The 13,851-nt window shown below is 36.8% G+C and overlaps 1 protein-coding gene across 2 annotated transcripts in view; it reads left to right on the top strand.

Moving 5' to 3' along the window:
- The window catches only part of LOC128227743 (deleted in malignant brain tumors 1 protein-like), a 30,515-nt gene extending 25,115 nt beyond the window's left edge, over positions 1-5,400 (top strand). For both annotated transcript variants that reach the window (XM_052938551.1, XM_052938550.1), the window contains exons 22-28: positions 327-474; positions 764-930; positions 1,569-1,685; positions 2,738-2,940; positions 3,348-3,483; positions 3,763-4,030; positions 4,321-5,400. In XM_052938551.1, the coding sequence (XP_052794511.1) occupies positions 327-474; positions 764-930; positions 1,569-1,685; positions 2,738-2,940; positions 3,348-3,483; positions 3,763-4,030; positions 4,321-4,855 (1,574 nt within the window). In that variant the 3' untranslated portion in view covers positions 4,856-5,400. The remainder of the gene's footprint in view (positions 1-326; positions 475-763; positions 931-1,568; positions 1,686-2,737; positions 2,941-3,347; positions 3,484-3,762; positions 4,031-4,320) is intronic.
- Positions 5,401-13,851: the final 8,451 nt, after the last annotated feature.

The raw sequence follows: 13,851 nt of genomic DNA, 5'->3' as shown, positions 1-13,851 counted from the left end.
AACCCGACAAGCCAAAGCAAATAACAATTTTTATCAATGTTTTTTTTCGAAGAACTTCACATATTTTGGTGTATCATAATGGCATAATGTAAAGCAATGCGTCTTCACTGATATAAAACTAATTTAAAATGGTTTTTAAACACAAATATGCTGTTCTAATGACAGGATATTTTCCGTCAAGATTGCATTCAACATAAGTAATGAATACTTAGCTGTATGTAGACATTCGTCCTGTGAACGATCACGACAGGTACTCGGTCTATCACAACGGGCGGTGGAGCATGGTGTGCGATTGCACTTACATATTATGATATTTTCTATGCTAGGTATCCGCCTTGTAAACGGTCACACCTCATACTCAGGTCGGGTAGAGGTCTACCACAACGGGCGATGGGGCACGGTATGCGACGACAACTTTGATCATAGAGACGTCATGGTCATTTGTAGGATGCTTGGCTACTACATGGGACAACAGTTATTATCACGTTTGATTATTTAACTAAACATTAAAACTGTATATGTATTTAATGGTATATTGTCATATCATATAACTAATAAGTCGGCACAAAAGTGACCATAATTGACTGTCATAATTTGATAAATTGACATTATCATATCGTCAGTGTTTGATATGTTCGCTTCGATAGACGATGTTTAACTACGGATAGTTCTCTAAAACTCGCGACCGCAAATCATACAAATAAGAACGTTTCAGCCGTTTCATCTTGATTTGCTCTTGTTACCTGCTAAAATCATTTCTTAGATACGGTCGCCCATACCAAGGCGCATACTTTGGATCGGGATCGGGAACCATATGGCTTGACAATCTTAATTGTGGCGGGTACGAGTCAGATGTACAGTATTGTAGTCGCAATTCGTGGGGCGACCATAACTGCGATCACAGTGAGGATGCTGGCGTCGATTGTCATGGTAATATGTGCATTTAATCAGCATCTTTCTATAACTTTTACTTTGTCATCAGGCACATATAATACGTGCATTTTCAAAAGTAGTTTTAACAAACATTTCGGCGTGAGTTCGTCAATGTTTAATATCAAAGTGTAGGTTTTGGTCATCATATGTACGAAATCAATTATTGTTAGGAACAATTATCACTATGAATTAAATATCTTAAATACTTTTTTAATGTTTAATTGAGTATATTAATTTAATTAAACATCTATTCTGAAGTACAATAATTGTGCACCCATATTACTTTAAGCGTCAACTATAAGGATAAGGATTTTTCTGTTTTCCCAAAAGCAATCTTATTTTTACATACAATACAAACAATCTAAAACTTTAGAATGATATTTAAACTAGTAAATCTGATGCGGATACGTTAAACTTAAGCCTCATAAAAATGTAAATTACGATGTTTGCCTCAAAGTGACGGCGATTTTTTTTTCAAGATTCATCGGACATTCTTTGGTTAAGGAATTACTCGCTATTGTTAAATTTAAGTTTGTTTTTTGTTTTGTTGCTGTAAACTTTTTGTTTTCTCAGCTATAAAAAAACTTCTGATCCTGATTAGGCTTTGATTATATACCAAAATGCTTACTTTCCAGCCTACTTCTATGAAACTACGACCTATTATCCTACAATGACAAATCGGACAACTTATCCTTGGTGGCTGCATACCTCAGCATACACAACCTACCAACCCTGGTGGATGACAACGTCAGGTAAACTCTTGCTTACGGACGTTCATAATGCAAATTCAGGCACAGAACAACTGATTTTGAAGTCGAAGCTATTTGGGAAGCATCTAACATAATAATATAGATTTACTGATTATCATTGAGAAAAATCGTTAACACTCAGGCATATTCCTTGACAAGATAATCATGGAAATAGTTTTGGGCGATAATTTTCCCCAAAATTAGGTGGCAAACAACTGTTCCGCACTTGCTTAAAACGTATGAAGTAAAAATTGATCCAATCGAAAATACGAGTTCATGTTTGCAAATTTCTTTAACATCGTATGTAAAAAAAACTACAACATAAGATCGATGATCTATTTCTGGAACAACACTGCTTTAAAACGCAAACCTGTATTCGTTAACACCCTGCTCCGACCTTTTAACAATGCCAAGGGCATGACAAGGAGGATACTGGTACCATTTTAACTTCTTAAGCCTAACGTGGCCCGGGATCGAATATGCAACCTGTCGCATCCGAAGAGGACGCTCTGCCACATGGCTCATTTTATACACATATACAGCCACAATGGATATGCTATATTGACCAAATGATTGTAAACACACATTTGGCGGTAATCAGAAAATGAGTTTATACAGATATATAGAAAAATGCTCGCTTCACAAACGTTCTGTCTTTCCATAATTATGTAATAAACATTTTTGTAAAAAGAGAATATTGTAAAATACCCACTATTTTCATTTATTAAAAACAGCATGTAAGTACTGAAGTAAAGTGTAAACAAGGAAATAGTGATAGCAGGATTTAAATCTCAATAGAAATGGTGAAGGGAGCCTAATCAACTTTGTAGTGGTCGCTGGTTTCAGGTTTTAGGGTCTCTGATTAATGTCAATAATTAACCGTCAATACACATAAGTCGTGAGTAGAGGGAAAGTAAACGACAATGTAGTAGTCGCTGAATATAGGGTAAGTTGGTCTCTGTTTACTATCAATGATTAACCGTCACTTCATCAAATAAACGACAATGTTGTGGTCGCTGAATTCAGGTTAAGTGTGTCAATGTTCACTTTTCCAGGCTACACTGTGTACGATGCGATCCGGGTGAGCTGTAACGAGCAGGGCTGGGACATCCAGGTGGACATGGGTCGCCTCCGGTTGGCTGCCCCCGGTGCCCTCGCCTCCGACATTTACCTGGGAGAGAACTCGTGCACAGGCACAGAGGAGTGGGGCATCCTGCACTTCCGTCAAGGACTCCGTCAATGCCTCACTTCTGAGACGGTCCTTACATTATTTTGTCTTGTTTTTGTTCCCATTGTAAAAATACTACCATCTACGTTTTATTTGGACAAGTTTATGTTAGTTTTCCACTCATGCATGTGAAAAAACGTACTTATTTTTTCTGCACTAATATTGTTTGTGGGATGAATATAATTTACCAGTTCAAATTGACAATGGCTCACGCAGGCTTAAATGATGGGTTTGATTCTTTGTTCTCAATTTGAAAACATGGGTGGGCGATAATTTGGTAAGTAAGTTAATGTTTTTGTTTTTGTAAAGTTCTTTTTTTAAAAACACGGAAATAAATCACAATGGACTTCATCATCAACCTTCAATACTGGATGAGCCTCAATAATTTTTCTACGAAAGACCCTGACAACTACTTGTTACTAATCTCTTTAACACAGCAACGTTACAACGTGTTGGTTTACACCAACGAGCTAGTGTACGCCGAGCACGACCCCGTTTACAGTTTCATCATCCGCAATTACAACTGGACGGTTGGGGTGGAGTGTGACGTCCAAAGAAACGAGACTTCTTCAGGTATTGCTTGTTTTAGCATTATATATAGCACTTTTCTATAAAAGATCAAATTCGAAGTCCTTAATAAAGTAGCATTACTATCATTGTAAATAGTATATTTTATTATTTTTACAGTCAAAGTTTCAATGTACTGCTTTTGTTGTTTCAATATTCTGTATGTCTTTAAATGAGATTTATATGTATTTAGAACTACTACTTTAACCAGAATGTACAGAATAATTTTGCGTCTCTTCTTGATATTTTTTAAAACTAATAATTCCCCATTTTTCCCTCCAAAAGGGCACATCCATCACGACAACAACCAACATACGGTGGTTCCGGTCACGGGCGCAAGTCACTACGGCGTCAACATGACATTCTATCGCGACGCCAACTTCCGGATGCCGCTCCCCGGAAATCCGCTGCATGTGCCTGTCGGCACGGACGTGTATGTAAAGGTGTTCACGACGACGAGCGACTGGACCGTGAAGATGCGCGTGCACTCCTGTTTCACGCGCCCCGCCAACAGCGCCTCAAACAACCTTGAGTACTTCCTCATCAAAAATGGGTACTGTTGTTATAATGTTTTAGCTGCTCCATTTTTAAACTATCGTTAACACGAAAGACGGTGATATAAATGTGATAAATTACGCATGACGTTGACGGTTAACCGTAGAACGTTAATTCCGATGATTACACAAACGTAAATCTCCTCATTCAAGTGTGTTTGATGTATTTCAAAGATAAAATGATGACATGTTTATATTTGCACCAGACATATATTTATAATCAGTTATAAGATATAGCTTACATGTACACTTTCATTGTTAACCAACACGTCTTAAATCATTTTCACAGGTGTGAGATGGATTCAAACACTCATCTTATCTCGCAGTCAGCACACGAGACTCGCTTCGTCTTCAAAGACTTTGAGTACACGAGCAGCCACGAGGGTATTGACGTTGAGTGTGACACCACGTTCTGCAGCTCCCATGACTACTCCCGCCAATGCACACAAACGTGTAACCCAGTGATAAGACGGTCGGGGCACGTGCATATTCACAATGCAACAACAGATAGTGACTATGACGTCACAACTGATGGTCATGTCAGCATTGTAAATGATGTCACTGTCGATAGTCACGTCAGTCCTGTCAATGATGTCACCGCCGATATCAACGCAAGCCCTGTAAATGATGTCACAACAGATAGTCACGTCAGCCTTGTGAATGACGTTACAAATGAGATTAGCGTTAAGCTAGTGAGTAACGTCATAACTGATACTGGTGAAAGTCATGTCAGTTCTATGAATGACTTCACAACTGATGGTCACGTCAGTCCCGTGAACGACGTCCTGATGACCCCTCCCACTGAGTCTTCTGGTGAAGATTAACTAGAAGGTTATATAACCTATTGAATCTGTGATTGATTACTTGCTGAATGATAAATGAGTGCAGTTTATTTCGAATATTTTCTTAGTCAAGTTATTACAAATGAATGTATACAAACATACGAACCTGAATTATATTTCAAATTAGTTTTATTTGTGACTAATCAATAGTGTCATAAATCAGCAGACATGTTGTCGGACGTACATACAAACTATACATTATCAGGAGTTTTGTAAACAAACCTGAAAAAAATATTTAAGTACTTGATATCTCTAGAATATTAATAATCGGTCTGAAGGTGTTCAACTTTCAAAAATAATAAGTACTCCTAATGCTTAAGTTTATGCAGCCGAAGACGAATAATATTAAAAAGGCGATTTTTGTATCTTTTGGATATTTACGCAAACGACAAAACTTTTTTCTTTATAACAGTATTAAACATATTTTTAATATTGAACAATGCAGCACGGTATGGAGAAATCTGGAATAGCAATTCATGTAAATACGAATGTTTGTCTTTATAACTAATAAATATATATTCATATAATCAGTTGGTGGCTCTTACTGATCATCACTTTATGGTTTGTTGCACCAAATGATGCCGACGACGTACGATGGTCTTCCGGTGGCAATGAGTGTTATGATAACTGTCGTTTCCCTTGCATCTGGTACACTGTTAGCCCCATAATCAAGGCTGGCAACCAGCAGAATCACCGGAAGTACCAGTGAAAGCTAGTAAAGTATGTAATAAAGGACTGACGTTGCTGTGGGCGTTTTGATTATGATTGCAATAATGAAACCAACAAGAGCGTCGATGACAGAAACCCTTCCGGGTGCCTTATATTAATCTGTCGAAGGACTGAGCATTACAACAACACTCAAAGCCGCGCACGGCTTATGGCCCTATTCATGTGTGCGTATTGTCTTTGTCAACATAGGCAGAAAGTTTCATTTCAATATCATGATTTTTTATGGGATTACCGCCTTTGAACGGTCATTGAAACAAGGTTTACAAGGAACTCAAGGTTTATCTCGCTTTCAGTCTACACAAACTAACTTACAGTATCTTAAAAGTCCGCATTTTAGTCAATATGTTTTATACATTTGATATAAACCTTTTTCGCACCCTTAGGCTACTAGTAGATAAACTAAGTTACACTTCTGATGTTTTGTTTAAGTTAAGGGCCTGTCAAATGTCAGAGGGAATTCGTATGCTTTCGAAATTTGACTTAGTAGGTAGCCTTTCGCTGCTTCGTCATTAATTCACATCATTTGAAGTTATGACGGATTTTTAATGTTTTACTGAACATCACAGTATAACAGCTTTTAGTAGAATAAATAGTTACGGAAATGTATCCATTGCATTCCTTACTTGTATTCCATCGACTTTAAATATAGCATTTTTTACCAAGGTGATTCTGGAGATCATTTACAAATATACTGAACAGATATTGAAACATAGTTTCAACCTTGGCTCTCTCCTACCAAACGGTTATGAATGCATATGGTTGTTCAGAAAACATTATCATTTGTTTTCGTGTAGTCTAAATTTGCATTAAAGAATTTCCAATTTATGTTTCCAGTTAGCATTTCTCGCCATAATCCTTTCAACGAAAGAGAGTCGAATGCTTGCTCTAGGTTTTCATAGCAGCAATGCATCTGTTCTCAACATGGACTAAGTAAATAAAACTTTTCAATATAAAAATGTGTATATTTTAATAGTAGAAAGATTTTGGCGAACGCCAGGCGGAGTAGAAATAATTGTTATTTTTCGCATAGTATGTTAATACGATAATAGATATCAAACATTTTTTCAGTGTAGTCAATTCGATATTATTTGTCATCAATATCTGAGCATGTAGAAACAATATTATTGATTTTTACTTTTCAGTGGTTTGTGAAAATGATGATAATCAGTGAAAATAATTTCTTGGATTGGCGACCATCTTGAAAATGGCAGCCATTTTGAAATAAAGATGGTTGACGGGTTTTCCCATCAAGTATCCTAAGATGAGTTCTCGATGATAATTTAGTCATGCTTGCATCACAATCTGAACGTTTTTTTTCTTAATATTGACTAAATCTGCTGCGCTATTTTCACCATTCGGAAGATATGTGACATACGTGTTAGATATAAGCTGCTCTGTCTAAATGACCAGTAGTGTATGCGTGTATGTGACTATACTATATTTTTGACAAATTATAGAAAAAGTCTATGTAAAACATACTTAAAAATACTAGCAGTGTCGAGCAATTATTTTTTTCTGCAGCAAATGGTGTGATTTGGGAATAGCAAGGCAATGAAATAAAAATTATGGCAGAAGGCCATTTACACACAGAGATTCTCCGTACAATGTACAGTCTATTTTAATGTTATCCCAAAGAAGAGGCGTGTACCCGTGATAGTGCATTTTATTACGATCGATAATATTGCGAACTTATGTATTTAATTACATCCATATGTTGAAGTTCAAATTTATACTTACATATGATCTTTAAACACATCCATTTTAAGATTGATTGAACAGTTCGTGTTGGAAAAGTGGATCTCAAGTTGCTTCCCTATAGTCAAACATAAACACACGCTCGTGGGCTTTAGCGCCATCAGCAGAACTTCGTGCAACCATAACTGTAAATTTTTCAAGTGATTAGTAAACATTTTATAGACGTAAGAGTCAATAGAAACAGAATAAAATTTAAAAAGTACAAAATAAGAAATGTTACTTAGCAATTCCCCCCTAACGACATTTTGAGAAGTGGCCAGTCAGCCTTTGATAGTGGATAGACCTAACGTATCTGACGGATACCCATGTATACCTTTTCGTGCTGACATTCCGGCTATTATAGTGTTATATGACTCTCAGCTCCAGTGTGGCGTTAGAGGCTTTCGGTTATATTCAATAGCCGCTTTAAAAGCCTTCGGTTCCCTTTCAATAGTCTCATCGTGACCTTTCAGTGGCGAGTAATTGTCCTTCAGCTCAGCTTACTGGTTAGAAACAACCAATGTGATTTAAATGACCATCTGTTTCATTACAGTTGTTAGTATGCGGCTTTTTTTTGCATTATTCATATTGCAGACATATGGGTCTTGGGAAACTCAATCCCCCGACGGGCTGGCGAGAGGGCACGATCGAGGGGTATACCAGATCTCAAGCTTCACGAGTCAATTTCCTGGTGGGGAGTCGGGGGCCTCACCTGTCCTTAATTCAGAAAGTCTTTCGAAACGCAGGTTCTCTTGTGTTCTCCACCAAAAATCATAGTAATACACCTTGGGGGAAATGACTTAACCCAGGCTCCCTGTAACGTAATTTAAAACCAAATCGCAAACGAAATCAGCTATCTTAGAGCAGCCTTTCCAAGTTTAATAATTATTAAATATTATAAGCCACTTATCCCCTTACAGACAAAAGGCTCATGCCGACAGTTGCTGCAGTTTACAGAAAAGCCCTCATTTGTAGCCTTTCAGGCAAGTGATAAATCTTGGCTACAAGCCATCTATGCTCTATAAGTCTGTACTTATTTTGAGCGAAACTCACAGTTTCGGCACCCAAATCGAAGTTTGGATCCCAGATCAATCCTTGTCTCCCTAGAATACTTATGATATATGAAAACTTTCTTAAATTGATTATAAATGCTGTTTCCCAGATTTACACCCTGCAGATACCCTGCATACCCTGCAGATACTGCCGATGGCGTTGATCCAGTGAACCGGACCAGATTTCCAGCCATGTGGAATTGACATTTCCAGCCAAACTAGAGCCAGGATTAATAGCATACTCCTTAACAGCACGATGAGCTTCTGCGTATTTATTTCCGGCCTAGTAAACACTGCAAGAAGTCCGGCGCTTTTGCTTTCCCTTTGTCATTGTTACAAAAAGTACCCAAGAAATTCTCAATGAAAATACAACTGTGACAGCATTGGAAACTAGATAACTAATAGCTCTTCCATAATGTATAGAAAGCCTTTTCAATTACTAGTTAAAATCAGATAAGTAAACAGGATTCTCATTGATTTTAAGATGCCTTGTGAATCTTTCATTTTTACTGGGGTAATGGCTGACTAAATGTCACACTATGAGGATGGGGTGGGGGGATTTTTCTTTAGTCACCACTTTGAAGCTTGTGAATGTTTATCTATAGTATACATGATAAAAATAAATCTAATTTTATAACGTTTGCATTTTTGTTCATTATTCAAATATTGAAATACATGAATCTTTTGAAAATTTAAAGTTTTTCTATAATCAAGCTCTAAAAACACATTTTAAATGGCGTGAAAGGACTAAATCAGGGATAAGAAACAAGTATTACACAAAGAATGCATCATGTCTTTTATTTGACGGCTAAAAGGCGAAAAAAAGAAATATTTTAAGCATAAGAGTGTAAGTACATAATGTTATAGCAAAATACATAATGGGCCGATTGTACAGTACTTTGTCAACTTTGTTATAGTTGTTAACTTTGTTATAGTTGTTAACTTTGTTATAGTTGTTAACTTTGTTATAGTTGTTAACTTTGGTTAACTTTGTTATAGTTGTTAACTTTGTTATAGTTGTTAACTTTGTTATAGTTGTTAACTTTGTTATAGTTGTCAACTTTGTTATAGTTGTTAACTTTGGTTAACTTTGTTATAGTTGTTAACTTTGTTATAGTTGTTAACTTTGTTATAGTTGTTAACTTTGTTATAGTTGTTAACTTTGTTATAGTTGTCAACTTTGTTATAGTTGTCAACTTTGTTATAGTTGTTAACTTTGTTATAGTTAACAATGACATAAACGACATCATTGTGAAATTTAAATCTCAAGTGTATTCATTAAGATTCCAGAGCAGAAAGTTAACAATGATGACGTTAACAACGTTGTAAACTTTATCAAAGTTGTGGACGTTTGGCCTATTGTGTTTAGCTCGCAGTTTGTTTAATTATAAATTTCTATAAGTTTCTATATCGGATCATGGTTACCTAGATAATTGTACCATTTAGGGGCAGTATGATGTATAATACTGTGTGAAAGGATGGATCCATTAGGAGCTCAAAAACGTCTTATGAGGTAATCCATCCATATTTAATACAAAAAAACGCTACTTGTAAGTTTCATTTTTAAACTAACAAAATGTTCAGTTTGAATACTTTAAAAGGTTTCATGAAGCATTTTGTATTATATAGACATAATATTATCTAAGAAAAAACTTAATAGAATTGTAATATAATCATTACAACAGTAAATTTTGTGTTATAGCATATTTTTGATATATTATATTATAATATTAGCGCCATTTTGGAGTTATTCATAAATGTAATCCATGCAAGAATAATATGATAGTCACTCAATATAAACATAGAAATACTATTAATATTAATTTTTAAATGCTCTAACATATCTTTGCTTCCTAATGATGGATGGCTTGGCAGAAATGAAATATGCAACACTGCCAGTCCCCTCTAGCACTGGCTTAAGTAGAACTATAGCACCGGCTTTAGCAAGACTCTAAGCCCTCTAGCACCAGCTTCAGCAGGACTCTACGCCCTCCAGCACCGGCCTAATACCACTAAACGCCCTCTAGCACTGGCTTAAGTATAACTCTACACCCTCTAGCACAAGCATAAGCACCAATCTACGCCATCTAGCACTGGCTTAAGCACCGCTCTATGCCCTCTAGCACTGGCTTAAGTTTAACTCTGCACCCTCTAGCACTGGCATAAGCACTAATCTACGCCCTCTAGCACTGGTTTAAGCACCACTCTATGCCCTCTAGCACTGGCTTAAGTATAACTCTACGCCCTCTATCTCTGGCTTAAGTATATCTCTATGCCCTCTAGCTCTGGCTTGGGTACAACTCTATGCCCTCTAGCACTGCCTTAAGTATATATCTACGCCCTCTATCTCTGGCTTAAGCATATCTCTACGCCCTCTAGCTCTGGCTTAAGTAGAACTCTATGCCCTCTAGCACTGGCTTAAGTAGAACTCTATGCCCTCTAGCACTGGCTTAAGTAGAACTCTATGCCCTCTAGCGCTGGCTTAAGTAGAACTCTATGCCCTCTAGCACTGGCTTAAGTAGAACTCTATGCCCTCTAGGACTGGCTTAAGCACCACTCTATGCCCTCTAGCACCAGCTTCAGCAGGATCTACGCCCCCTAGCACCAGCTTAAGCAGAACTCTCGCACCGACTTCAGCAGAACTCTATGCCCTCTAGCACCGGCTTAAGCAGAACTCCATGCCTTCTATCAACGGCTTAAGCAGGACTCTACGCCCTCTAACACTAGCTTAAGCAGAACTCCATGCCTTCTATCAACGGCTTAAGCAGAATTCTACGCCCTCAAGCACCGGCTTAAGCAGAACTCTACGCCCTCTGGCACCGGCTTAAGCAGAACTCACGCCCTCTAGCACTGGCTTAAGCAGGACTCTACGCCCTCTAGCACCGGCTTAAGCAGGACTCTACACCCTCTAGCACTGCCTTAAGTAAAATTCTAGAGGGGGCCTCTAACTGGCTTAAGCAGAACTCTACGCCCTGGAGCAGTGCCTAAAGGCCTGGGAATAATTAGTGGCAGCAAAAGTTATAGGCCGCGTTGAGTTCCTACGTATTATTTGATATGTTAAAGTGACACACTTTTTTTCAAAATCAATGCATACAGAAACATAAATTTTGAGTGATAAACATTTTAACTTCTTACAAAATATTGCATTCATGGAAAATATTAATTACTGATAACAAGATTGTAACAGTGTATTAAATAGGTAAAAACGCAAACATATTACATGGTATTGAATACTAAAGGATTTAATGTGATTTACTGTCGTCTAATAAGTTAAAAATATTTCTGCACATTTTGATTTTAATTAAACTCGTTATCCTTTATAAGAACCATTGTTTTCGACATTCATTCCTCCTTTTTGGTATATAAATATTTTTTGCAATTGTGGTAAACCTTATTTGGGAGAAATTGTGCATCTTTGACGTGGTCACTCGGTACAGTGATACATTTAATTTAAATACTAATCAACTAAAGTTTAAGCCAAACATGAAACTATTTGTGTTATAACCGTTTATATGTATGTATATACGCATCAATCAATCAATCAATCATTGGTCAGATATATAGTTAAGCATACATCAAATTATTAATACATACATACATTGAGAACTTATACCACTCATAATATCATGCATCGTAAGGGGATAGAATGTGTGTTCTTGACTGTACAACAATGTCCAATCGAATACAAATATGACCATTTTGTTGTTGTTGTTGTTGTTGTTTTATGTTTTAAGGTTTTTTTGTATATTTTTTTGTATATTTTTTTTTTTTTTTTTTTTTGGGGGGGGGGGGGTGGGGGGTCCAATTTGAGAACACGGTATCAAACTCCACATGTGAACCCTGTTAAACTGTAATAACTTCATAGATATTAGTGAAGCAAACGTTCTTACACGTGCATGAGGGAAAACCAAACTTTAACATGTCCAAATGAAACGCGAGGAATACGTTATCTTTTAGGTTAATGTCAGAGGAAACGGCGGTTGGGCGGCCTTTGCAGCCGGTCTTAAGAGTGATGTAATAACGGTAAATCATTAACAGTATAAACAAAGACCCACTTAGCATGTACTCAACAAACATTACATTGCTAGGCTTCAGCTATAGCTCAAGACTTTCGAAATAGGCCACAAAAATTCAACTCAGTCCATGTGTCGTTGAACATCATACTCGGAAGTACCGGTTTGCAATGAAAATCAGTCTCTGAAACATATCTGGAATACTGTTGGGTTTGCAAAATAAGTTCATGTAAGATAATGTAATATTTTGTGTATGTTAACAGTAAAACACACGTATAATACACAGATATGAAAGGGAAAACTCCCATAAACTGGGAAACTCCTTGAAGTTCTGGTTTTGACTTCATTGGAACCCTATTAGATAATAATTCTATAAATAAGATACTACAGTGGAGGGAATTCATATGTGCAATACATAATTAATTCAGTGAGTGTTTTCTCTCTTCTGTCCGCACTGTTCTATCAGTGAAATTAGCCAAAATGGACGAAATATACCCAGTAGCATATTGTGAAAGATGGAAGAACATATAACCTATAGCATTATCCTATTATACATACCTCAGATGTTGCAAACGTATATATTGGCGTTCATATTCCAACTTCTTCGTAAGCTAGGTCATTTTTCCTATGTCTTTGTGTGTAAGTTCAAAAAAAATCCATCCCTGCGTATGTAAGTCATATGCTTTTATGAACATTCTGATGATTCTTATTTCTGTTACGGATAATTGCTTTAAATATGTACTAGTATATCTGTAAATAATTTGTTATACTCTCTTTCTTTAAGTCAAGATCTATATCTTATTCTCTTAAAATTGAAAGTGATAGCCAAAGTAGAATAACACCCTAGTATAAAAGTTAAGTAGAATCTGAATACCACATTTTTCTATGATGTACGTTTTTATTATGCTGCTCATGGAATACAACGAATCAGTATGGAGTGTGGCTTGGGTTGTGAGTGGATCTAGAGCGGTGAGTGAGTGAGTATTTGGGCGTGTGTTGGCAGGCTGGGTGTGTGGACGGGCAGGCACAAGAGCGAACAAGCGAGTGTCATGCTAGCATTCATATGATCGTTTTTGAATATCACTGAGAAGGAATCATCGCTCATGCCGTTCAGCACTATCAGTGCTTTGATCGTTTACTTTGCCTTCACCATAGCTCACGAGATTAATATAGTGACGGTAAACCATCGACAGTTAACAAAGTCCCACTTAACCTAAATATCTAAATGTTAAACTTATACATGCTTGATAACTGATGTAATATAATATTGCGCTTTAAACGGAACCGCCTACCCATTAACTAACTCAGCTCACCTGTATAGCGTGAATAACATTTGTGCGCTATTAGAATCGTATTATCGCATATATTATGTTGAAATAGATTACTGTAAAAATAACTGGGGCGGAATTCATAAATCTTTTTTATTTTTTCCTAACTTTAGCCACGTTCC

Source organism: Mya arenaria, chromosome 3, assembly GCF_026914265.1.
Source record: "Mya arenaria isolate MELC-2E11 chromosome 3, ASM2691426v1".
Taxonomy (NCBI): domain Eukaryota; kingdom Metazoa; phylum Mollusca; class Bivalvia; order Myida; family Myidae; genus Mya; species Mya arenaria.
Note: the sequence above shows the minus strand (reverse complement) of the source record. Positions and strands in the feature narration are given on the sequence as shown.